General features: G+C 56.7%; 8 protein-coding genes across 8 annotated transcripts; 6 read left to right on the forward strand and 2 right to left on the reverse strand.

Moving 5' to 3' along the window:
• Positions 1-83: 83 nt before the first annotated feature.
• VTJ83DRAFT_775 (uncharacterized protein) lies at positions 84-1,196 on the forward strand (the record flags this gene model as incomplete). The annotated part of the gene is made up of 1 exon (XM_071014455.1): positions 84-1,196. The coding sequence occupies one exon, from the start codon at positions 84-86 to the stop codon at positions 1,194-1,196; it is 1,113 nt and encodes a 370-aa protein (XP_070870128.1).
• Positions 1,197-1,568: 372 nt separating this feature from the next.
• Positions 1,569-2,107, reverse strand: VTJ83DRAFT_776 (uncharacterized protein; the record flags this gene model as incomplete). The annotated part of the gene is made up of 2 exons (XM_071014456.1): positions 1,569-1,807; positions 1,861-2,107. The coding sequence occupies 2 exons, from the start codon at positions 2,105-2,107 to the stop codon at positions 1,569-1,571; spliced, it is 486 nt and encodes a 161-aa protein (XP_070870129.1).
• A 1,859-nt stretch (positions 2,108-3,966) lies between these two features.
• Positions 3,967-4,724, forward strand: VTJ83DRAFT_777 (uncharacterized protein; the record flags this gene model as incomplete). The annotated part of the gene is made up of 3 exons (XM_071014457.1): positions 3,967-4,179; positions 4,245-4,468; positions 4,559-4,724. The coding sequence occupies 3 exons, from the start codon at positions 3,967-3,969 to the stop codon at positions 4,722-4,724; spliced, it is 603 nt and encodes a 200-aa protein (XP_070870130.1).
• A 2,137-nt stretch (positions 4,725-6,861) lies between these two features.
• VTJ83DRAFT_778 (uncharacterized protein) lies at positions 6,862-7,899 on the forward strand (the record flags this gene model as incomplete). The annotated part of the gene is made up of 4 exons (XM_071014458.1): positions 6,862-6,952; positions 7,038-7,278; positions 7,367-7,641; positions 7,736-7,899. The coding sequence occupies 4 exons, from the start codon at positions 6,862-6,864 to the stop codon at positions 7,897-7,899; spliced, it is 771 nt and encodes a 256-aa protein (XP_070870131.1).
• A 623-nt stretch (positions 7,900-8,522) lies between these two features.
• On the forward strand, positions 8,523-9,900 carry VTJ83DRAFT_779 (uncharacterized protein; the record flags this gene model as incomplete). The annotated part of the gene is made up of 4 exons (XM_071014459.1): positions 8,523-9,030; positions 9,111-9,437; positions 9,510-9,678; positions 9,873-9,900. 4 exons carry the CDS (start codon positions 8,523-8,525, stop codon positions 9,898-9,900), a joined length of 1,032 nt encoding a protein of 343 aa, XP_070870132.1.
• An 864-nt stretch (positions 9,901-10,764) lies between these two features.
• Positions 10,765-12,250, reverse strand: VTJ83DRAFT_780 (uncharacterized protein; the record flags this gene model as incomplete). The annotated part of the gene is made up of 2 exons (XM_071014461.1): positions 10,765-12,148; positions 12,249-12,250. Coding segments are annotated over 2 exons (1,386 nt in total).
• Positions 12,251-15,961: 3,711 nt separating this feature from the next.
• VTJ83DRAFT_781 (uncharacterized protein) lies at positions 15,962-17,282 on the forward strand (the record flags this gene model as incomplete). The annotated part of the gene is made up of 3 exons (XM_071014462.1): positions 15,962-16,336; positions 16,399-17,143; positions 17,221-17,282. The coding sequence occupies 3 exons, from the start codon at positions 15,962-15,964 to the stop codon at positions 17,280-17,282; spliced, it is 1,182 nt and encodes a 393-aa protein (XP_070870134.1).
• Positions 17,283-19,559: 2,277 nt separating this feature from the next.
• Positions 19,560-21,679, forward strand: VTJ83DRAFT_782 (uncharacterized protein; the record flags this gene model as incomplete). Its single annotated transcript, XM_071014463.1, has 6 exons — positions 19,560-19,895; positions 19,976-20,012; positions 20,068-20,135; positions 20,201-20,506; positions 20,562-20,638; positions 20,698-21,679. The coding sequence occupies 6 exons, from the start codon at positions 19,560-19,562 to the stop codon at positions 21,677-21,679; spliced, it is 1,806 nt and encodes a 601-aa protein (XP_070870135.1).
• Positions 21,680-25,485: the final 3,806 nt, after the last annotated feature.

A 25,485-nucleotide genomic window follows, 5' to 3' on the forward strand; every position in this document is an offset into this window, starting at 1 on the left:
CCGTCCATCTAATTCCATACCTTCATGCGTTCCCTACCATGACCATAATTACGACAACGAAGCTCGGCAAGTTGCTGCCAACGATGGCAGCGTCTGCCAGCATCTTAAGCGGCTCGGTCACAGCCCTCAACGCGCTCGGCTGGAACGGATTCGGCGGCTATGGAAGCTCCCCAGGGCGCATCGGCCCATTCGACGCCAACTCTACCGAGTTCGAACAAGCCATCGCGGCCTCGAACGCGACGGGCATTTTCCACATTCCTGGCTACGATGTGTCCAAACCCTGGCCTGGCGAGCCCATGGACGGTTGGGCAATCCAGCTTGCCATGTTCGACTTCCCCTTCAGCACCCGCCGCAGCTGCATCAACGACAAATGCGACGGCAATGCCGCGATTGGACACAGCATGAAAGTCCGGGCGCCCGAGTCCTTGCTCAAGCCCGGCGAAGAAGAAGGCACCCAGGTCGTCAACGCCCATCCCAGCTGGGGGATGTGCGTATGGAACTATGCATCACCCCCGCACCGTACGCCAGACCGATTCAACAACAAAGACAACCGCCCGCTTGCCGACGACGGCTCCTGCGTCGGGTTCCTCTCGGATGAGTGCATCGCTGCTCTGGAGCGGGCTACGCGCGACAGCTACTCGGTCGCCTCGTCCGTCAACGAGTCCCGCGCCTGGTTCCCCGGACAAGTAACGACGTGCGGGAGCCTCCCCACGCCCGACGAATGCGGGGATTACGGCCCAGGCAATGCGGGCATCGCTGTCCCGTCGTCCGGAGGCGTGCCGGTTCCGTACCTGAACGGGTCGGTGACGCTGACCGACGGTTGGCATTTCGATGGCGACGATGATTATCGGGGCATTGAGGACCGGCAGGCGTTTTGGGACGCGGCTGTTGTCAATTACTGGGTTATCGTTACCGCAATGGTGAACGCGACCGTCAGCCCCGACAAGGACGTGACCGCAGCCGAGCGTGGGGATCCGTTGGTGCAGGTTCATTGCGTCGCGCCCAACGGGGCCGGCACCGGCAAGGGGTTCACCTTCTCTGGAGTTGTCCCGGCGAATGCCCAGAAGTTTGGCAGCGCCGCGGGCGGGAACAAGAATAGCAAGGAGGAGAATGGGACCGGGTTTGCGGCTAGCGCAGCGAAGGCGAGGATGTTCCGGATTGCGTTGGTGGCTCTGGTGGGCGTGTGGGCGTTGTAAGACGTTGATTCCGGTAATTCGTGAGAGAGAACGACGGCTATATTTTACATTGTAATGAGTATTAATGAGTAATAACTAATGAGAGGCGAGGCGCTTTAGGAGATGATAAAGGAGACTCGAGGCAAAACCCCCTTCAACTAGATTGGTTAGAGCAATACATAAAGTCATAATTAAGTAATGACAACTGTCTTGTGATAAGCTTCATGTTCTCGACGAGAGATCTTTGTCACGGGGCTCTCTGAACCTGAATTATCTTCGTACATGATTCGCCAAATGCTTCCACCACGAAGCCTTTCCTCCCACTTGGCTTACGATCCTCCTTCCGCGACCATCCCTCTTCCGGCCACCATATCACCTGCTGCAGGCACACCCTTAAGCCAATCCCCAGAAGAACCTGAGAAAAAACGCGGCCATCCAGACAAGACAGGCAACGACAAAACGCGTTCCACAGAGCAACCACTTGACTGCTGGCGTGATGGTGGGCAGGGCCCGTAGCAGGAGAGACAGAATCCGACCAACCGACCGTCCTGCAATGCGGATATTCGAGCGGACGGCAACCCACATGAAGGAGACGAAGAGACCGACGGGGCCACCGATGGCAGTCAAGGGACCTAGGATAGTCAGGACATAGGAACACGATGCTGAGTCGAAAACGCAAACTTACCAGTCCATAGCATCACGTCCGCCACCCACGAAGACACTTTATCATGCAGCTTGCTGTCGGGGACCGCCCCATCCATCGCCTTCCTATCAGCGAAACCGTCCCGTTGCAACGCGGCATCCGCCACAACATAGAGAGGTCCCGCGCTGGGGCTCGGACAACCAACACCGGCAGCGGTATTATCGTTCTCTGCTCCAAACACCGCCCTGGCAGCAACGACCACCATGTCGAAGACCAGGGCGCTCAGCATCCCTGCGCAAAGCACGTGCAGGACGGGCTTCTAGGCGGCCCTCACGAACCGTGAGCAGGTTCCGTTGCCGAGCGGACCAGCCCACATGGCCAACCACCACCACGCAAGCCCGAGGGTGGCGCACCAGAGGTGGACGTAGGTGAGAATACCCAGGGCCAGCGAGCTGCTGGCTACGATGTCGGTGGTGATGATGCCGGGGCTGTGGGGGATACCAGCGTCGGCATGCTTGATGGTGGTGGCGGCGTTGTCGCGGTAGTGATGGTGGTGGTGGTGGTGGTGGTGGTGGTGGTGGTGGTGACGCGAGCCGCCGATCGAGTTGGTGGCAGTTGTGGTCGCTAGGAGGGCGATGCCTATGACGGCATGGAACTTGGTCAGGCTGAAAACCAAGGCCGGCGGCGAGTCGCCGTGGATGAGCGACATGCCGGGATGGGTGGGTTGGGTGGGCATGGTGAGAAGTGGAATGCGGACGGTCTGGCAAAGAAGCGCAGATGCGGAGATGCGTACACCTAGGGTGTAAGTGGGTGATGATTGAACGTTTTCAACATTGAATTGAGCGCATCGGCGAACGCGTATTGCCGTAAGGCGTAAGGGCCTTGGTGTAAATAAAGGTTGGTGCGAGGCTGTTGGAATAATCAGAGTTAAGGCTGAGAAGAGGGGATTGACGAGCAACGCTTCGTCTCACGATGGGAGTTGTGCTGTTACCACAAGACGATGGTCGGGTCGGGAACGATGCGGCGGGAAGTACGGTAGATAAAGCATCCGAAGTTTTGATGCCCTCCTTGGCAGAACAGTCAAAGACGAAAAGTGAACAGACTTGGACTTGGACCTAAACGAAAGAGTTGAAGTTCCCAAGACTGAAAGGGTCCAAATGGAACAACACCTTCATCCAATGACGCTGACGTCCTGTAAGAGTAATTGCAAGATAGGACCTACCCAAGTTAACTCAGAACTCGCGTCCCTGAACCAGAAGAACCCCATGTATAGATGGTGGTTTCCAAGAGATGTATTTTTGACATCTTACTCTTTGAGCACGAACCATGTTTTTCATGCTGATCGTCGAGCCTGACAAATGACGAAGTAGATGCCTACCTGATCCATCTTCAATGGTTATCATCCATCACAAAACTCCCTAGTTATCAGCTGCTGCCCTTTCTGTAATGGGATTTGTTGCGAAATCACAGAATTATGCGCTCGTGAAACACAGCAAAGTCCCGAGCCAAACTTTGTGAAACTTCATGGAGAGCCGCAGCTCAGGACCCTCAAACAGGGTGCTCAGCCCTACGCAGTAAACCGAAGCTTACTTCACACTGTTGGATGCCAGGACACACACCGGAGCGCTCCCTTTGGTACAGTATTAACCAGAATGTTTCGAAGTTCCCTGTTTCTACCTAGGCCATGCAAGCGCCATCGGAGAGGGGGGGGGGGGTTTCACGCCACCCAGCCCCTGCATAAGCGCTCGCAAAACAGCAGCCAGCCATTGGAAGAGATGACGTCAGGGAGACCGTTTGGATCTCGTCCTCGCAGCCAAGGGCATGTCAGTGCATCGGAGCTTTGCCGACCATCTGTATGGGCTGTGCCGCAAGCATGGCATTGGAGGATTACGAGGCCTGTTTCAAATCTGGTTTCCTCCATGCAAACCGGGACAAAACGAGCCGGCTAGCTCTCCTCGTGGATGGAACAAGCCTCCTCCCTCGTGTCATGATGAAAATCCTCCTGACGTTGCCAAAACCTACCGAAGCCCTCTCTCTTCATCTTACAACAACGTTGTCATCATCATCATCAGCAGCAGCAGCAGCAGCAGCATCTGATCAGTATCATCACCATAGGGAGCAGCAGCAGCCTGCGCGATTTGAATCCCTATGGGCTTGGAGAGAGGTGAGAGGGGGAGATGCACCCCTCATATCCCAGTCCTCGGGGAGCTCGGATGGAACTTCAACTGCACTCAAGTTGTTGGACGGTTCCTGGCGGTGCTCCTTGAGCTTGGGGCTCTCAGTCTCATCGCATACTTGTACGACCACTGGAAACGGGAGCCAACGACCAGAGTCGATCTCCTGATTCCATCTTTTCCCGCCGTGAGTCCGGACAGGAGACCATTCAGTGATCCGTCCGGTGCCTCGTTTCCTGACATCGCTTCTAGGTTATCGTGGGAGTTATCGTAGACATGTACGAGGTGATATCGCTGCTCTTCCTTCGACGACGTCGTGCAGTCAATTACCTAGTTATGTTCCTTGACGTCACCATGATCGCCGTGGCCATCTTTGCCTTCTTGGTCCTTGGCCTTGCCGACAAGGGATCGGGACAGCTCCGTGCTATCTGGGCCAAAGACATGACGAACGCCATGATTTTTATGATCATTTTCAGGTGGGTTTCCAGCGGTGACCTCGAAGATACGGTCTACCCTGGGTAGATGGACGTGGACATGGACTAACAAATCTCTTTTGAGAGCAACAGCATCCTGCACGCAGCCTTGCTTGTCCTGGCCGTCGCCGGGATAGTGTACAGCTACCGTGTCAACCGACACAACATGAAGAAGGCACAGCTAGAAAAGAGCCAAAAGAACATAGTAGAATTCTACCAGCGACGTCAGCAAGCTGCGAGCCAACCGAGAGTGGGATGAACCCTCTGCGAATCGACCAAGCTTCGATCCCACACGAAACCAGCGGGCTGAGGGATACGTCCCTCCCCGGATTCTACGTGGAATCTGGCGCCACGAAGAAGGGATGGGAAGGATAGCCCACAGCGTACTATTCCGGAGCTGCTCGAAATGGCTGTTTCATAGAGCCGCTAGTCACACACGGGAAGACACTCGGAAAGCGGAATGAACTCTCGCCGCAAGCGAGGCGCGAAGCCACGTCCACAACCGTAACGCGATCGAGGGTGTTGCATCATACCCCTATGGATCGCTATTACAAACAGGCCTTCGACAGTGGAAGGCAGTAGAAAGTCTGCCATCTTCCATCTACCTGGTTTTGGATCAAGGCTTGGGATCGACGAGGGGCAAACCTACATGACGTAGGCGGCGCAACTGGCCGCCGGCGGGCGTATACTAAAACGCCCAAGGCGTCTCCAACTCTAGCGACCTTCTGAGCATTTGCTACATTTTGAGACTTGCAATAGCTCATTCCATCTCATCATCGGTTAGTCAGCTCAACGACGCATCTCATCAACCTCATCGGCACCGAACCTCCAAAGCAAGCCAGGTCCACACGACCAACCATGTCCGGCATCGACAAGACTTCAAAGAGCGACAGCGGCGTAACAGGCGCCGCCAAGACTGTGACATCAACGGTGGGAAACACTGCTGGCGGTCTTCTCAACACGGTCGGCGGTGTGGTCGGAGGAGCTTCGCGCGGCCTGGGGGAGACGGTGAACGCAGCAACGGGAGGAATGGGTCAGCCGCTGGGCGATGCGGTTTCCAATGTCGGAACGGGCGTCGAGGCTGGAATGGCGTCGGTGGCTCAGGGCACGAAGGACGCAGGGGAGTGGAAGAACCCAACCGGGGAGAAGAAGTAATTGGGGCAAAGAATGATGGAAGGTTGGCTAGGAATCTTGGGGCATACGCAAGCGCAAGAAGAGCATGCTAAGTTCTTTCATCGAGTAGCTTGTCAAAGGAACACAATCTAGACCGTTTTGCTGTTGTATCCGCAACACACTTATCGCCTCTAGGTGGATACGTTATGGTGTGATGCCGCGTCCATATGCCAGGGTCGAGCCATGTCAACCATAGAGAATGAAGCGGTACCAAACAAGAAGTCCCGGAGCGACATCCCTGGTCGTTTCCGTAGTCCATTCATCAACGGCCCTTCACGGCCTTATCTCGGACGCTGGCCACCTCAGGTACGCAATCCCTTCGGGGCTTAGACATTGGATATGCCGAGGGCCCCCCAAGGCGAAATAATCGAGGCCTGGTAACCGCAACTGGACCCTCACGCCAGCTCCGAGTATCCCTCTAGAGCTGCCCAATGGCGCCGTCTCACAGCGGACTTCCGGATCTACAATTATAGGGTGCTGGAACGCTAATCAGGAGCTTAGGTCGTGACTCTCGGGGGTCTTAGCAATCTCCCATCGCACGCTGGGTCGGGCAAGTCTTGTGACCGTCTCGCTGAAGAGAGAAACGGGTTCGGGAGGATTCCCAAGTCCGAACCTGCGGACCATTGGTTCCATCCTATGTTGAGGTATCGGCAGTGCGATGACAAACACCAACTGTCCGATTCGCCCCCCAAATGTATCCGTACGTCAGCCACTGCGCGGCCGGCCCGCTGGACGGGTAATTAGTGAGGGCCCGGGGTCAGCAGTGAGAAATTAATAGCTAATGCATCGCCCAGTGGGCCGTTCCAGGAATCCCATCCAGTAGCTACGCAGGCCCTCAGGCACATTGATGGGGAGAAACCTGGAATGCATCTGATGCGTTGCAGCACAAAGTGACGCGGTTTGGTACCATGTCCATCACACCCAACAACACCACCGCGTTCCAGATATCCGCCTCATGTTGCATTGCAGTCGACCGATGCTGACCACCAGAAGCTCTACAGCGCCGTGTACAAGTGTGGTCGACGAGGATGACAGGTTCGTCTCCTTGGTTGTAGGCTGTTAGGGGCGAGGGGAAACAGCAGTATCGCGCTATATAAGCCCCTCTATTATATCACCAATGCCCGCCGTGATTTCGTTCCATTTCCCACTTCATATCCATCCCCGTGTTGCCATTGCCGTTGGGACCTCCCTTTCCAATCCGCCGTTCCATTGTCGTCAACAAGATGAAGGCTGCAATAACCTCCATACTTCCACTCATCATCACGCCGGCGTTTGCCGGCTTCCACGACTGGAAGCCCCCTGGAAAGAATGACGGTACGAGCAAACCGAACGTCAAGCCATTGTCATCATGTATCCATGTAAGGCTCGGCCATCAATTCGTCTGACAATCCATGCGTAGTGCGCGCTCCATGCCCGATGCTCAACACCCTCGCCAATCACGGCTTCCTCCCCCACCACGGCAAGCACCTCACTCGCCAGCAGGTCATCGATGGCCTGTACAACGGCCTCAACATTAATAAGACCACCGGGGATACCCTCTTTAACTTTGCCCTTATGGCCAGCCCCGAACCCAACGCGACCACCGTCTCTCTGGATGATCTAGGACGACACAATATCTTGGAGCATGACGCGAGTCTCAGGTGTGTCTCTTACCAACCTCGTCCTCTGGCGCCGGTGTTTCTCTGCTCTTTCGTGTACGACGGCTGACAAGCTCTGGTGAATCCAAAGCCGCACCGATGCCTACTTTGGCGACGTCCTGAAGTTTAACAAGACCGTATTCGCCGAGACAAAGCAGCACTGGGGCCATGGCAAGATTCTCGACGTTGCCGCGGCGGCGCGGGCGCGTCTCGGCCGCATCATCACCTCGAAAGCCACCAACCCGGAGTACACCATGTCAGAGCTAGGCGACGCCTTCACCTACGGCGAATCGGTCGCATACATCATGGTCCTCGGCGATATCAACACGGGCAAGGCGAAGCGAAGGTGGGTGGAGTATTGGTTTGGTGAGTGCCCCTCCTCTCCGCCCCCTTAGGTCGTCGATTCATGACTTTTCCTGTTCTGCGCGGCATGGATTGGGGCTGACCGTGTCGCTCCCAGAGAACGAGCGGCTGCCCACGCACCTCGGCTGGAAGAAGCCGAGCCAAGCCATTACCGCCGAACATCTCGACATCTACATGGAACGGATCCGGAACATCACGCTCACCCTGCCGGGCGGGACGGACCCAGTCAAGCGGAGAGCGGCGTCCCACTTTGGGTGGTGAGGCTCGCACAGAGGCAAAAGAACAACCTGGCTCATGTAGGCGTGTCACTGGATGATGGACATCTCAGGGAGGTTCATGACCAACTTGTCGCATCGGCAGCACACCTGGCTGAGAGGATCTGGATAGGTTTATAACAGCCCGTCACAATGTAGCTCGAGCTATCAGGGCGATGGCCGGAACAACAATGCGTAGCTGCCTGGAAGACGGGTATTAGCTTCCATAGCAAAATTGCCTAGTCCAAAAAGAAAAGCCCAACGTGTCCTCGGGTTGTTCCTTAGGCAGAGGGCGAAACTTGGCCTCGTGGCATTGACCACTAGCACCTTCGGGTCGGGGTGAGATGTTGCCTTTGTGCTTGAAGTTCTGTCAGTAGCAGGAATACACGATGAATGGGCTCATGCCATATCATATCAGGCCCTCGTCCATGGAAATGGCGACGCGATCATGGGAAGGTAGCACGTATCCATAGGTCCGCACAACGCTGAGAAGGTAAGGTATGCAAGGTCTTCCTGTCTTTCTATGCCTGCTTGTGCTTGTCGCATCTTCCTCCCATGGAACCATTCCAGCGTGATTGACCTCAAGGACTTACAAGCCTATTATTGCGCTGATATTCGTCCGTTCAGCCAATGAATGGTCTCTTGGTTCCTCATAGGGAAGAGAATACCCTTATTTTCTCTGGGCAATACCGCTCGTTTACTCCCCGTTTGTTCTTTTGTGATGCCGGGGGCATACGCCTAGACTTTAAGAAAACGCTCTTTCATCCAACCATGCCACTCCCCACGAAACCCCCAAAGCTGGCTCGGCGCCTCGAAGAGCGCTTCCCAGGCCTCCGGCTGCGGTCCGCACAGGCGTACGACCTCCGGCGCATGGCACGCATGGCCAACGAGGTCTTCCAACACGAGCGCGATATTGACTACTTCAACCGCCACCGGGCTATCAAAATGGGCGACGAACACGAGGCAGCTGCCGCCGAGCGTCTGCTGACCGCCGAGTGCGAATGGAGACATGCGGCTCTCCGAGACTGCCGCCGCCTTCCAGGACGCCATCTTCTCGTCGCCACGTACCTGAAGAAGCCGGCGGGCTATCTGTCAAGTCGTTCCCTCGCGTCAGGGGCAAAGGAGGAAATCCTGGGCTGTAAGTACATGTGGTTGATCTAGCTTCATAAAGAGCATTTAAAGGCTGCGGTTGACACCTCGTTTTCCATGCATCCACAGGGGCCGAATGGCAAGATCCGCTGGTGACGCCCAACGACGCCTTGGATTTGTGCAAGACGGTCAATGAAGAAGACGAGATCAAACTTGAAGATGATGATCTGGCCAGGTTCAACATCGCGCTCCATGACCTTTCTCTTGACCACCAACACCATACGCTGCTTGTTTTGCCCAATGGCCTAGCAGTTCGCTTCGACGACGCATTCAAGTCAATTCAAAGCGCCGGAACCAGGGCCTTGACCGAGAGCTCGCCTGTCTGGAAGCTGTGGTGCAAGGACGTCATTCCAAGCTGTTTTGGTCCCTGGGGCGATGTGCATGGACGGGACCTGGGTACGTCCTTTTCCATGGATTCCTTCATTGCCATTCTGTTGGCCAGCTATCTGACAAACTGCTTTATCTCAGTTCTGCGCAGTTTCGTCATATCCCCTCTCCATTGGCACGACGCCGACGGCATCGGACAGCTGCTCCTGAGTTGGGGCGCCAAGCGGTGCACCGAAAAGGGCTGGGCCGGCGTGCAGACGCTGGCATCAGCGACGGGCGTCTCAACGAGGGATGCCCTTCTCGCGGCAGGGTTTGTCGAGAGACCTAGCAGTCCCGGGTTGAGCCGGCTTGCCATGTTTCGCGATGAGCTAATTGCCCTGTACTGGCCGCGAGAGAGCTTTCACGTGGCATATGTATCTCTAGAGGCTGCTGGCGCACTCAAGATGCAACAGGCGATGCGCAGACCCTTAGCCCCCCGAACCACGAACACGTTGATGGTAGCAGATGGGCAGAGGAGGCGGTCTCGGCGTAAGGCCGTGACGTCGAAAACTTTGGAAGCGGACCCTGAGAAGTTGCATGAGCAGCTGAAAAGCCCAGCGAAGAGTTTGATCAACCAGGCTCCGGGAGTGAAGGAAACAGGAGGTGCTGCTGTACCTGTGGAACTCATGCCACGGTCTCCAGGACTTCGGTTGTGAAGAATATTCAGTTGAAGGTTTCCATTTCTTCTGGAAGACGATGAACCAAGACCCAACCTGGGTAGAGTTCACACATATGATAGGATTGGATGGTACAAGAGTATTATTTGCTCACAGCCAAGGCAGCGATGAAGGCGAAAACGCAGAGAGGTTCCAGGAAAGGGGTAGTAGGCTCCGTGTGGTCTTGGGATGCAGCTCTTTCTAGTAGATGAGCGTGGTGGTTCGAGATAATATCTTTATCGGAGATAGGTACATTAGAGTCAACCGTTAACAACGTTCGTTATATCAACCATGTCCACCTCTTTCTATTCATTCAAGAACATTACCATGTCCCAAGGAGCAAATTCCAACACTACAGAGACCATGGCTATGCGGTGTTGCACGGGAACAAGGGAAAATGAAGGATGTATTAAACCTGATGCCGAAGTAGGCTTTCAGGAAATGCAATATCGAAGTTTCGTGCTAAAAAAAAAGACATTTAAAGGGACATCAATCAGCTTGGATGAGATTCCAACTGAGTTGGCCCTCGGCCAAACAACTGGGACATGACCACCAACCACCAACACCTTTGGTACGATAAAAAAGACCATTTCGATCGAAAGCATCAGTAAATGAAAACCTCAGGAAACATTCATGTTTGCAGTAGCAAGGTAGAGAGCTAGTCCATCGGAAAAAGAAAAAGTCGTCTAAGCCCGTATCGACTAGAATGCAAGCCCAATGAGGGCGGCCGGAACCAACATGCCGAACCCCACAGCCATACCAGCGTCGCGCACCGGAGCGGCCCCCGCCGTAACCACCGTTCCAGGACCAGTCACCGACGGCGTGGAGGTCACCTTGGTCGGGACGGAGGTCGGAACGGAGGTTGGGACGGAGGTCAGGGTGTCACTAGTGTACGTCGTGAAGGTTGCAGGGACAGAGGCGGTTGACCGGGTGTAAGATGTCGAGAAGGATCCGTAGGACCCATAGGATCCGTAGCAGGTGGTGAACGAAGACGGCACGTCATCGTCGTCGTTGTCGCTGTCGCTGTCGCTGTCACTGGGGACGTCCACGCAGGGATCGAGAGAGCTGCTGATCTGCACCGAGAACAGACCCGACGTCGCTCCGCCCACGCCCGTGACGGTGATGGAGATGACGATGTCATCGTCGATGGTCTGTTCGACAACGGCGACGCCGGTGGCGTTGGTGACGGCCGAGGCAATCTCGCCTCCGTCGGGACCCTTGAGGGTCACCTTGAGGGAGATGTCGTCGATGGCCGTGACGGTCAGGTTCAACAACTCGCCGGCCTGGGCCGAATAGCTGAAGGTGTTGGAGCCGGTCTGGCTCAGCAGACCCGCGGTGTCCAGGCCCGGCAGCAGCGTGGTGGGCTGGTCGCCCGCCTCGCCGACCAGGCCGTTGAGCAGCACCTGAGCGACGAGCTTGGAGATGTCCGAGGCGGAGCTGATGGTGGAGAAAATGCCGCCCGAGCTGAGAATGGCCTCGGTGATCTTGGGCTCCTGCTGGGCCGAGTCGACCGACAGGAAGCCAAAGTTGACGCGGATGCCGAGCCCTGCTGCGCGTTGGATGGCGGCAACGGTGTCGATGGCATTTCTCGCGGTCGAATCGACGCCGTCGGTCAGCACAAGGATGCCGGTCCGACCGGCAGTCGTCCCGGCCTCAGCCTTGGTGAGCTCATGGACAGCGGCGTTGATGCCACCGCCAATGAAGGTACCGCCCACGGCAAGAATTCCGTCGATCGAGGGTCCTGCGCCGTCGGGGTCGCCCAGCGGGTAGAGCACGCTGGCGCTCTGGGTGAACTCGACCACGGTCACTTGGTCGGCCGTCTGGTTGCCGGAGGCCTCGGAGGCGGACACGAGCTTGTCGACCAGCAGCTTGGATGCCTGGAGCCGAAGGTCGTCCGGGTCGTTGTCATACATCGATCCCGACGCGTCAATGACAATGCCGACCTTGCGGCCGCCATTGCCGGCGTCGATTCGGCCGAAGAGGGGATCGCAGGTGGCGTTGGCCGGGGAGTCGTCTGTCGCCAAGGCCTGGCTCGTCAGGGCGAGACCGGCCGTGAGCAAGGCCAATCCATGATCGATGAGGCGCCTTGGAGCGGGCAATCATGTTAACGGAAGCCTTGAAGCGAGCTGGACGACGGCTCATCCAAAGAAAACAAACCGAACATGAAAGCAGGAAAAGAACCTACATGTTGTCTATGCGGTTGATGTGCCGTTTGTGTTATGAACTGGTAGCGAGTGTCCCTCTGGGTCCGATTTACAAGGGAGTGATTCCGGGCGTCACAAAGCCTGAAGCGAACGGAGAGAAGTTGGTCAACCTTTGGATGTCTGAGACTGCTAGAACCTCGAGTCTTCAAGCAACGAACACCACCGCCTTTTATGGGTTGGGACCTTACAGGGCAGAGCCTGTTATGCGGTTCAGCAACTCATCAGATCACCTCTCAGCCGGGTCATCTCCGTAATGAGTTCATCTGCCACGGCACTGCCTCTGGGGCTGTCAATAGCCTCTCGTATACCGTGAGAATCACCCTGGTGATGGACTAGTGGCGTCCGGTCATGGTGGTGTCAACGGTTCGCCATGAATCAACAAGCCAGCCGCAGGTTTAATCCGATGGCCAAGGAGATGGGGTTGCACGCAAGCGATCAACAAGTCTCACGCCAGGAACGACGAACCAGCCCTCTTCCATGAGGGCACATCCATAAGGGCTCATGAGAAAGCTTCTTGCCATGGCCAATGGTAACCGGATGCACTACCCCTCCATCGCGCAAGAGCATCGCCACACATGGCACTGGAGCCGCACAGACGGACGGGCAGGCCGCAGCAAACTTCTTCAGCCGCATACGAGGCTTGTTCCGACCACTCAATTCTCTCGACGTGGTGCCTGCAGCAACAATCCATGTAAGAAACTCGGTACGGTTTGTCGCTTTTGCGTTGGGATTGTGTAGGGCTGCACTTTGCATACGACGCCCCTGAATTCCACTCGACCAACCAAACGACATGCGCAGCACAGCATACAATCTGCCGGGCTGTATGAGGCCTATTGAAGCATATTGACAGCACACATCCACTGAAATTAGGTGGTTGGGATTTTTTTTAGCATGACACACATTGTGCACTCAAGAGTGAAGCAGAATACTCTGGAACGTGATGGTAATGCACTACCCATATTACCTGATCATTGTTGAACGGAGCCGTCCCCGAAACGATATCGCGACGGGAACAACGTGATGTTGAATCAGAAAATGCACGCTAAGAGGTTCACGTGTCACCTTGCCTGCAGCTAGCCAGTAAAGGAATTGCTGGGGGATGCTTGTCTGTCTTGTCATCAGAGGTTCCATGCGCCACAATGGTATGGACAAATGATTATGGACAACTTGGTGCCAGGGCTGCAAGAAGTCAAGCAGGGTGTGTTGCCCAGCGATTCATTTCTACGTGCTTCGGGCTGGTCCGGAGGAATGGCCACGGACGCTCGAAGGTTCGCGCAGCTGTCAGCCACATCAGAGGAAAGCTGGAGCAGTCTGGCAGGGAAATCCTGTTTTCCAGGTTCTGGTTGATTCAATCCATTCTTCCAAGACTACCTAGATCTTGTACTCTTACTTATGACTATGAATTACTTGCGCCATGGTACCCAAGAGGGTTTCTTTTACTACCACTGCATGAGCCACCCAGAAAATCAAGCCTTCCCAGGCTTCGCCCGCTCCTCAGGAACCACTTGAGCAAGGACCGTATGAAGTCTACAAAGTGGCCCCTTTCTTGTTCCGACATGCTCTGGGTATTAGCCGGTGGTTCAAGGGGCTTCCCCTTAGGGATAGGCACGGTGTCTTGGAGCTTCCAATTGCCTGGGCAAGCAACAGCGTCGTTAGATCTGTGTACCACTTGAGCTTCACGGTGGGTGAGGGCATCCTGGAAAGCGATTGTGACCAGAAATGTGCCATTTGCAGAAACTTGCCATTCTCATTCCAGTATTTCTTAGTCTTTTGGTTCCGCGCGAGGAATTCTGGGGGGCGGCAGTCCTAGGATGGCGACCATAACATGGGCCAGGACCACTGCATCCTGCAGTTCCTTGTCATATCCGCAGCGATAAGGAATATCAAAGAGACGGGTCGCGGGCATCATGGTCCAGGCCTGATGCTGTCAGTGTTTCGCAACGCGACACAGTAGAGAAACGAGGCACAGCATCTTACCGCCATCCCGACACCACAAAGATCAACGGGATGGCCCCATTTCATGCCAAGAATCACTTCTGGTGCTCGATAATTATAGGCGCGGCATCGCGATGCCCTGGAGCTCGTTGACGTTGCCGCCGAACCGGGCAGCGCCAAAGTTGCAAAGACTCAAGGACAACGGCCAAGGAACAACAGCGCGTTGCGGACTCGGTGACTGGCAACGAAGGGAAGGATATTACAGCATGATCATATATCCAGACAAGGCAAGGTAGCTATGCATCGAACTATCATTATCGTAGCGCTCCAAGTCGCCTGTGATCTTGGCACACATTTGGAGCTGCACAAGACCCCGACCTCCGCACCCCCACCCCGGCCCGGGGGCCGACCCGAGGCTCGCTCCGTCCCGGCAGAGTGCCCGGCGAGTCTCCACACCGTCTAGGGGACTGCTCCACCTTTCCCGAGCCAGGGACTCTCTACCAAGGCATCGGGTCACCGAATTCCTTGGACTTGTTTCATTACCTACCTAGGAATCCAGATAATTATACGAACAGCCAGATGCCGCAACCCCGCCTGGCGGCCAACCCTTTGGCGCTGACGAGAGAACCCCGATGCTGAAGAACCCATGCAGTAAATCACAGAAGTTCAGACCCCGTTGAAACAATGGAGGTCTGTTACATGATATGCTGCTCCTTTGTCTCCATGTGTACGTACCAAGTGTTGACGGCGCGAGCCACAGCCAGCGCTGGAGCCAACAGCGCCAGGCGTCTGTCCTTCTTGATCGAACTCATGACTGCAACAGAGCACATAATCTTTCTGCCAGCCCTGTTTCCATATTGCCAATCGTGTGAACATACCATATAGAGTTTAGAGCTTGTTACAGCACGGACGCCTTTCTGCAGAGATGGTCCTAACGGCGGCCGTAACACTGGGCCCCGGCCCTTGTAGATACGTTGATGTGAGAGAAAAGCGCGTAGTGTATTCTCTCAGCGCCATCAAAGGAGCACCATCAATCTTTTGATCATTTCTACCGTTTATGAAAGTCATTTGTCCATGTCCATGTCGTCTACGTTTGATGAATGCGACTCTTGAGTACGGGGTGCTCTGGCGTTGATCGACGGCTTGGCGCGCGGAGCCTCATGCCCCAAATCAATGCCGGAGCCCCTTCATCCGCCCTTCCACCTCTCCTTTTTCAAGACAGCAACCCAAGCTGGCGGTGCCGGCCGTGCTGCCCCCGGGGTTCCGGGGTCTGTAGAATGACATGACAACGGAATCAGTTTAGGCACCGGTGGGGGATACACACGTTTGTCGTCAATCGGTTTGGCCCAACACGACGTTTTAAGGAACTCGGCTTGGGCCATCCCGCGCTCGCTCGGCGCCGATATGGCAGCTCGGCGGGGCCCTCTCCCCGTCCAGCATCCGTCGTGATCCCAGAGTCCCGATTCACGAGGAATCAAGCCTTCGCGATGCCACCTCGTCCCATCAACCCACCTGCCTTGTCCCGGGCGTCCGAGTCCTCGGTGCGGCGAAAGCCGAGGGGTGGTGCAACACTGAACGGCGAAACTGCCCGTTTGTCGGCATTGCCGACTCCATCATCATGCTCGCTTTAAAGGGCACCGAGAGAAGATAAAACGCATGCCCAGGACGGGATCGATAGGTCCTTTTCTCGTCCGTCCTCGCCATCGTAGATCCGACAGGTCAAGCCCGCAGGATCCTCGCGACAGCCACGATCACCGCCATGAAGTCCTCGGTTCTCGCCAGCCTTTTCGCGACCGGCGCGGTAGCGCAGGGAGGGGCGTGGCAGCAATGCGGCGGCGTCGGCTTCAACGGCCCGACGACGTGCGTGTCCGGCTACGCTTGCGTGTACATGAACGAGTGGTACAGCCAGTGCCAGCCGGGCGCCGCTCAGCCGACAACGCTGAGGACCTCGACGACGACGCGGGCGGCGGCCACTACCGCCACCACGTCGGCGCCCGCCGCGACATCGACGACGCCGTCCAAGGGGAAGTTCAAGTGGTTCGGCATCAACCAGTCGTGTGCCGAGTTCGGCAAGGATACGTACCCGGGCCTCTGGGGGAAGCACTTCACCTTCCCGTCGACGTCATCGATTCAGGTAAGACGCCAAAGCCGAGCAGGATGATGGGATTCTAGAGCGGCAGCTGACCTCCTTCCCAGACTCACATCAATGACGGCTTCAACATGTTCCGGGTGGCCTTCTCGATGGAGCGCCTGGCTCCCGACCGTCTGACCAACTCGTTCGACGCCGGCTACCTGCGCAACCTGACTGAGACGGTCAACTTCATCACGAGCAAGGGCGCGTACGCCGTCCTGGACCCGCACAACTTTGGCCGCTACTACGGCAGAATCATCACGGACAAGGCCGCCTTTGGCAGCTTCTTCACCAAGTTCGGCGCGCATTTCGCCTCCAACCCGCGCGTCGTCTTCGACACCAACAACGAGTACCACGACATGGACCAGCAGCTCGTGTTCGACCTGAACCAGGTCGCCATCGACGCCATCCGCGCCGCCGGCGCCACGAGCCAGTACATCCTCGTCGAGGGCAACTCGTGGACAGGCGCGTGGACGTGGAACACGACCAACACCAACCTGGGCGCGCTCCGCGACCCCGAGAGCAAGCTCGTCTTCCAGATGCACCAGTACCTCGACTCGGACGGCTCCGGCACGAGCGAGGCGTGCGTCAGCACCCAGGTCGGCGTGCAGCGCGTGGTGGGCGCCACCCGGTGGCTGCGGGAGAACGGCAAGCTCGGGTTGCTGGGCGAGTTTGCCGGCGGCGCCAACTCGGTCTGCCGCCAGGCCATCGAGGGCATGCTCAACCACCTGCACGAGAACAGCGACGTGTGGACGGGCGCCCTGTGGTGGGCGGGCGGCCCGTGGTGGGGCGACTACATGTATTCGTTTGGTAGGTTTCTCGAAGCTCTTTCCGGCCCCGCTGGCTTGCGGCCACGGTACACAGAGGCTAACAGGGATTTCTCGCAGAGCCGCCTTCGGGCACGGGTTACACCTACTACAACTCGCTACTCAAGAAATATGTGCCATGAGGTGCCATGAGGTCGCCGCCTCGGGGGGGTGGAGCCAGGGGCGCATGGTGGATCGCTGAGAGGGGAAAAGTAGGTCCCCGAGAGCGGGTTCCCTGTATTTGTATGTCTGGTAAAGGTATGAGTTTTCTCCTGTCTCGGGGTCCATGCTCGCGCATTCCCGTCTAGATCTCTGTCAAATCCGTGGGTGACAATGATGCGTGCTTTCGTTGCCACAGCGCTCGGTTGAACACGGAAACTTCCGACGGGATACCATGCGTTGTTGATGTCCGTCCACGGAATAACTACCTACTCAGTAGTAGTACATACAGTGGCTGAAGCGGAATCCCGCTGAGGGGCACCAGCTTGGAATTGAGGAGGACCATGTACTATGCCGTAATTAGGGTATAGTACAAGTACGCACGGCCTTGGTGGCCCCGTTGACCCTGAAACGGAGGGATTTGGATCCCTGAGCCACATGTTTATGGGGCTGCCATTGCACGAGGAAACCTGGAAGTGAAAAGAGCCAAATGGAATGCTCGGACGCGCCAATGCAAGTGCACCTGGTCAAGTTGGCTCGATCCCTACGGTTGTTTCAGGGCCATCGCACTTGAAGCGAACCTAGTAGGAAGAACAGCATGTACTGGTAGGTACTTGTAGTGCTTGTTGTAGGGTGTAGGGTGCTTGTATGTAGTGTACTGAGTAACTGATCGGGACCAGCAGCCGCTCCCCCTGTCACTGCCTGCACAGACCTGATCATGACACACGACCAGAGAGGGCAAGTGAGGGTAAGAGATTTGGATGGAACCATACCCCTTTTGGGCTTGAAGCGTTACTGCGTAGGTTGCCCGATTGGGGGGCCTTGGAGCCTCTCGACTCCCACGAGGCGGCATTGGCGGAAGTCTCGGTGTGGTGGAGCCATCTTGGCACGGCACTTGATCCACCGTCAGGCCTCGGCGCGAGAGAGTTTTGTCGGGGCTAAACCGGCCTTGGAATGGCCATCTGCACATCTCGGCGGTCCTGCAAGCACGATCTCCGGGAGAAGCGAAAAGGCTTAGAGGCCGTTGAGATAACAGGTCTTTTGGCTCGGATCGACCCAGCCGGCCTGTTGGAAGCAGCAGCCATTTCCAGCAAGGCCTCATCGTACTGAGTTGCTCACTTCAGGGGAAACCAACAAACAGCGGCATTCCATGAGCCAAAAAAAAGGCCAATCCCCCACCTCTCCAAGCGCATCTCCGGCCCGGCAAGCGTGAACACGAAAACGAAGGGAAAGTGAGGTAGCGTTAGTTATTGATGAGGAGCCCTTGTCGAATCCATGCCGCCATTTCGCCGTTTCCGCGTTCCCACGGTAAAGACGCCAGCCAGGCCTGGCCAGAGGAGGCCAGGTCGGCCAAACTCCTTCGGGCTCTGGAGTATGCAACCCCACGTCGTATCCGACCCCGGGGGCTCAGCATGTCGACGTTGGTGGGTACGTCAAGTTGGAACCCGGCTCGTGAGGCCCTAAGAGGAGGCCCAAGCAGCCAACCAGCAACATACCATCCATCACCGGCTGATTCCCCTCGCCTCTCTGGCTTGCGACGATCCTGCCGCTCTGCTTTCCCATCTCCTGCCCTCCCGCACTTGTTTAGGGCGCACGCCAGCACGGCGGCCAACCTTCTCCACCAGCCCACTCCTCCCGCCCGGCGACTTGAGGCCATTGATGGACGCACGGGCCGGGACAACACAAATACTACTACATCCACACATGTCAATGACTCCCCAGACGGACCGGCACACGCACGCATGCACGCACGCAAGAGGCATGGCTCTTTGACAGCGGCTGAAAGGATCCGATCAATGCGCCTTACCCCGGACTCTCTGGGTTGCACCACTAAGAGGGAAGCACCGCTCGGCGCAGATCGACTTTTATTATATCCAAACACAGGGACATGTCCTGTCGCCAACCCCGGAGCTTTTTGCGGGGGAAGTTGATTCTCGGGGAAAAGCCACCCGTCCATGTGTTCTCGGCTGCCGTCCCACACCAAAAGACCTCGTTCCCGCCTTGCGCGGCGCCGTCCAACCACCTCTGACGGCCTCCGCATCGATTTCACCGACCCGACTCGGACGAGGACGCAGCGGCGCCGACGCCGACGCCGACGCTGACGCTGACGCCGACTCCGGCCCCGACTACAACTGGGGCTTTGGCACGGTCAACATACCAAGGTCACCTGCACCACACGCTCTCGTCACCCTGTCACCCCGCAACGCCGGCAAGGTTCTGCTGCTGCCGTCCCCGCTGCGGCTGCTGTTGAACAGGGCTGCATGCGCGGCCATCGCGTCCGCGTCCGCCGTCGCCCGGCGGCCGTCATGGCCCTCAACGACACCGTTGTGGCCTGGGCCGATCCCAGCGCGGCATATCCCGGTGATTCTGCCCCCGCCGGAGACTTGCCATACAGCAATAACGGCACCGAATTCAACGCCACGTATCCCTACTCGCTGATTCCGGAACATCCAAGTCGCCAGCTGCAGGCCGACATCGCAGCCTGCTCCGTCATCACCTTTTTGATCGCCTCCATCTTTGTCGGCCTCCGCTTCTATACGCGGGGCTACGTAAGCCATGTCCTCGGTTGGAGCGACTGGTTGATATTGCCAGCATTGGTAAGTTCCCCTGGTCGCCTTGCAAGGCGATCTGCCACATATCAACCCCGACGACGCTGACACTGGGTCCCCCGGTCCAGCTATGTTCTGCCGGCGTCACAGGAAGCTCCCTCGAGCGTACGTCTTGTTGTTCCCCTCCCAAGCCACAAAGCCGCGGGCTGACTCGATCTAGAAATGGTGCACGGGGCAGGAAAGCACTGGTGGAACTTTGACCCAACCAAGTTTCTCAACTTTGAGCGGGTACGCACCTACGCACCGACCATCCTTACCCCCCGACGCCTTGTTGCTCGGCTAACCGTCGCCAGGCCGCGTGGTATGGCATGCTCTTCTACAACCTCAGCCTCAGCTTCTCTCGAATCTCGATCCTTCTGTTGTACAAGCGAATCTTTGTCTACGACTGGATCAAGCGCGCTACGCAGATTGTGTTGATCATCGTTGTAGCCACCTCGATTTGGTTCGCCATCTCGGTCTTCACCGTCTGCATTCCCCTTCAAGCCTTTTGGGATTGGTCTCTGTACTGGACCACGCATGTCTACTGCCAGCCTGCCCACCTGTGGTGGGTCAACGCCGCGTTCCACATCGGGAGCGACTTCGTCATCATGGCGCTTCCGGTGCGTGACCTAGAAGCCCCCGTCGCGAAACGACCCAAGAGTCTAACCACCGCAGATGCCTGTGCTCGCCGGCTTAACCCTCCCCCGCAGGCAGAAATACGCCATCATTGGCGTCTTTGCTCTCGGCTTCTTGTGCGTCGTCCCCTCAGGACACAACCCCTACTTTGGCCCTTCTAACAACGATTCCACAGCGTCTGTGTCATTTCCATCATCCGCCTCGCGTACCTCATCATGTCCACGAAGCAAGACTGGTGGACCATGGATGGCTCCTACACAAGCGCTCACATGATCTTCTGGACGACGGTCGAAGTCAACACCGCCATCTCTTGCGCTTGCATCATGACCCTCAAGCCGCTCATCGAACACGTCTTCCCGCGTCTGCTCTCCCCAGACGAGGACCGACGCGACCCAACCCTGCAGTGGATCACGCCCATCTCCAACGGGAGCCTTCTCGAAACCGAACACGGCAGCGGCAACAACAACAGCAGCCCCGTCAAGCGCGTCTCTTCTTGCTCTCCAACCTCGCTATCGTTCCCCCTCGCGCCGCTGACGCCAACGCACCAGCCGCCATCGTCAGCCCACGCCCCGCGTCGCATGAGCGCCCCGGCGCTCTATCCCGTACGCAGTCGTGCCGGCAGCATCGGGGGCACGGGCCTCCGGAACCTGCCCGAGCACGAGCACGAGCACGACGCTCTCGAGACGTCGCGCTACTACCACGGCTTTACAGCGCCTACGGCCGTCGCCGGGCGGAAGCCGAGCGTGGGCGGCCACAGCGGAGGTGGAGCGTCAGGAGGTGACGCGACTGTGGTCGCCAGGGGCACGTACGACCTCGACGCCGATTTGGACCTCGAGGCCCAGCGCGCGTTTCGGGACGACTGCATGGACGAGAAGCACGAAGGCTTCTCCTCGTTGACCGCCTCCACGGCCGTGACGCGAGCTCTGAGCAGCGCCGGCGGCACCGAAAGACCCTTCGGACCCGGCGATAACGATGAGGACCCCAAGAGGTCGAGCAGCGTCTCCAGCGTGAGGAGCAGCGAGCCCGGCTCCCCAGCGGTTAGCCCAAGGGGCATGGTCCACGGCGGCGGCGAGGACCGGGGGTCCCTGAGGGCGCCACCCAGGGCGCATTTCATGGTGCCATGCGCGCTTGAGGGATTGAGTCCAAAGGGGGGATGAATCCAGACACCAGCGTCCATGCAGCCATGGACATTTCGGGTTTCACCCCAACCAGCGGTGGACTCTTTTTTTAATACAAGACGAAAGGGGGGAGTTGTTTAACCTGACTCTCCGGCCAAGCCGATGAGCAAGGAGTCGACCAAGCGCAATGCCAACTTTCCCAATCAAACGATGGGGGGTAGCAGGGAGATTATCGGATGGGCCGACTCTCTTAGTCCCCCTTTTTTTTTTTTTTTTTTTCTTTTTTTTTCAGGCGTTCGGGTACTTGGGGGGGGTGGCGGGATAGGAGCGACTCCATGATACCATTCTCATGTGCATGTCATCAATTGGACAAGGGCGGGTTCTGTAATAGGATGCGGGAGTCATGTAAAATGGGCATGGCTGATGAGCTACACCTTATGTATTAATCTAGGATCCATGTAAATACCTATTTCATCACCACCTCACATGTAAATACCTAATTCATCACGGTCTCAACATCTTGTGCCTTGCTAGACCTCCTTGATATGCGGCATGCCGTAGACGAACAGAGACAGCACGGCGTACCAAGGGCCATACCGAGCTCTATCATCTCAGCCTGCTTGAATAATTACGGCGAGGGGCCCTCCGGTAGGCATGGTTCTGAGATGGTTGAGGCCCCTCGCCATCCGCTTTCCTTCAGCACATGCTCTTGGCTTTGTCTCTCCCAGGTTGTCCAGATCTTTTATTGGGGCCGTCATGCTTGAAGCTCCGTCCCAGGTTCTGTATCTTACCCTGCCTACCTATTTGCCTACTTTGCCTACGCCGACTACGCCGCTCACCTCAGTCCGGTTCAGGCTCACTTGATCCCTGCCAACTATGTATATACATGTCATTCATATATCTCGACAATGGTTATTCACAGTCGCCAGACATCCGGATGGTCGTTGAGCTTCATGTCCACCCTCCGTTCCTGTCAACAACAACAACAACAAAACAAAAAAAGACGCTGTAAACCCAGGCATCTTGTTTGGCTGCATCATCTATTTGCCTCTGGAATAAAAACAACGCAAAGACGGTTTCTTAACATCAGGTGCGCCGTGCATCTTGATTCGAATTCGATCAATTGGTCCATCCCGGGAGGATCTCTTCTTGTCTTTGGTGGATCTTTGTTCTACCGGTGGCTGCAAGACATCTCTTGGACTTTTTACAAAAACCTTGTTCTCTCTCTTCCGGATGTCGGGGCTCTTGCGTTCTTCCCAATTTCCCACGAGACGGAGGGGACGCGGTCACGCCGGGATCTTGCCGAACATGCGCGGGCTTTGTGTCCCGGATCTCCAGGACCCGCAGGAACGGTGCCCAACCTTAATTGGCACGACGGCTGTACTGGTTAGCACCTTGGCTGTGTGTGCCGTGGGAAATGTGTGAGCGAAAATCAACCGACTGTCCATCATTCAAACACGCCAGGGCCCATTCATCCCCATGGGCGCCGCACTGAAATGAGGCTCCTCAGCATAGGAGAAGTCGCTTGGGACGCGGGCAGCATGCCACCATTCCGTCACTTCTCAAGGCCTCGCTTTGGGAAGCCGGTAGAAACAGGCTCGTGTGGTTCAGTGCGTGAGTTGCAAAGATCAACCGGCCGTCGTTAGGCTAGGGATGATGAGGTTTCATTACAGAAACTCTGTGCTCGAGTTCGCCCGCTTTTCTCCAAGAAAAGCACACCTTAATATTAAACAAATATCTCACCCAGGCAGCTTATCAAGCATCCATGGATTTCTTTCTGAGGTTGCCAAAGACGGCTGCCGTAATGCTGAACGGCGGACATTGTAGGCAGATGCTGTAAAGGTCCCTCCCTCCCGTTCCATGAATCTCGGGACTGGTGTAATCAACATGTCCTCTACTTCCATCGTTTTTGAACGAGGGGTTGAAACAGGTGATCCTTGAACTCTGAAAAAAAAAAGAATAATGATTCTCGTTTATTCTTTTGGAAAGGCCTCAGCAATCTCGCAAGTTGAATCGGCCGCATAATAATGCTTCGTACACTGGCATTAACAAAGGTCCTGCGACGATGCTGTGGTGTAACGCTAACCAGGGGCGCTCGGCATTTTAAAAAGCTTCGGCCACCTTCCGTAGACGATGCCATTGATGAGATTACCAAAGTGCTGGCACCGCAGTCCGCTGCGGAGCACTATCACAGCAATATGTGTCAGTTGCAACGGAGAACCTATTCCTGGGCGTTGTGGTTTCATTGTTGCGCAGGCAGGGGGGGCGGTAAACGACCGAGACGAGCAAGTACCGTCCATGTCTTGATGCTTCTGGTACCGGACATATCAACCGAAGAACATATTGCCCTGACCATCTCGTGGCGAACACTCCCCAGGTGTAACTGTAGGTAGGATCACCCGAGATCTTGGAGGAACTTGGTTGGGATCACCTGATCCTCGTCCTTGGATGCCGAAGAAGCGTTGCGCAGAGCGTTTCCTAGATCGCCATGGCCTTATGGCCCTCTGGCTTGGAGTGAACAATGGCATGGCTCTGAGGAAGGAAACGCGTGGAAGATGCGGTGTGTCTTCTGCTGTGAGGAGACCCTTCGTCTGTCTCGGAAAGGCCGAAAACAGGTGTGTGAGCGGAGCCTAATGTGCGCTCCGAGCTTTGGGAGGCCCAAGCCGAGCTCGGCCGGGGACCGGACGACGAGCGACGGTGGCCAAGAAGCGTTGGTGACGTGCTGCTGAGGCCGCCGTTGCCCCTGTGTCTCGAGTGGGCACAGACGGCCCGTTAACGACGCCATGCACCAGTGCCTGACGCACGCCAGGCGGTGATGTAAGGTACGGTACAAACGAAGTGAGTCGGCTCTGCCTGTCGGCCTCGGAACGCCACCCTCCACGGCAAGCCGAGTCTGTGTGCGACGAGCGTCTTTTCCCGCATCCGTCCCTTGTTTGGAGCCATCGGGGAGCAGCCTACGCCAGGCGTCTCCCGAACGACAAGGAACGCGGTACGCGCCTGCACGGTAGGAAGTGCTGGACGGTGTTGTGATCGTTCGGGGATATCTATCGAGAGCAGCCTTTGGGAACTTTTGATCGGCCGCCAGGAGCATGTGCCTCCATGGCTGCCGTGTCTAGCATAGCTAGTCGTACTGCAGCGGGCTGGACCAGATTCCGCGAGGGTCTGGCTCCCCGAACATCGGGGTATTTGATAGCTGCCATAAATAGGAACAAGCGCATTGGCCCTTGTCTCGATCATGTCGCACGCCATCCAACGTTGGTTGAGCAAGGGGGAAAGCATCTCGTTGGGAAGGCGACGCAACCGACTCGGTTGCATGTGCTGTTCGCGGAAGGAGAAAATAGCGAGCGAGCGCTCGTTGCTTGGTAGCGGGCAGCTCATGCTACGCAGCTAGCGATGCACACGCATATCGGCTTGGCATCGACCGTTTAAGCTTACAGCAGGCACCGCGAATCAGCAGCAGAATCCCCCCCTGGCGGGGGGCGGCTCTTGGAAATGTCGGAACATTCTCTGGCTTGGGGGAAGGGGGGGGGAGGGGACGGCGCAGTAACATCGACACCAGATACGGCGCGGAATAGAGCTCCGCAGTGGCCGTTCCTGTGCTGTGCCGCAACGTGGCGGCGGAGACGACCGTCAACCCCAGATTGCGGGTGCGGAGGTGTCACTGGGGAGGGACGACAGGACCTTTTCCCATGATGAACAAAGACGTTGCCAATCCAGGGAGGGCTGCCCTGGATCAAACCCGTGCGGCTCTTGGGGGTGAAAGGACTATGTGTGTGTGTATGTGTGTTTGTGTGTGTGTGTGTCTCAAGGCGGAATTCCCCCCGCTGTCCATGTCTAAGCTACAT

This window comes from Remersonia thermophila, chromosome 1 (assembly GCF_042764415.1).
Source record: "Remersonia thermophila strain ATCC 22073 chromosome 1, whole genome shotgun sequence".
NCBI lineage: Eukaryota > Fungi > Ascomycota > Sordariomycetes > Sordariales > Chaetomiaceae > Remersonia > Remersonia thermophila.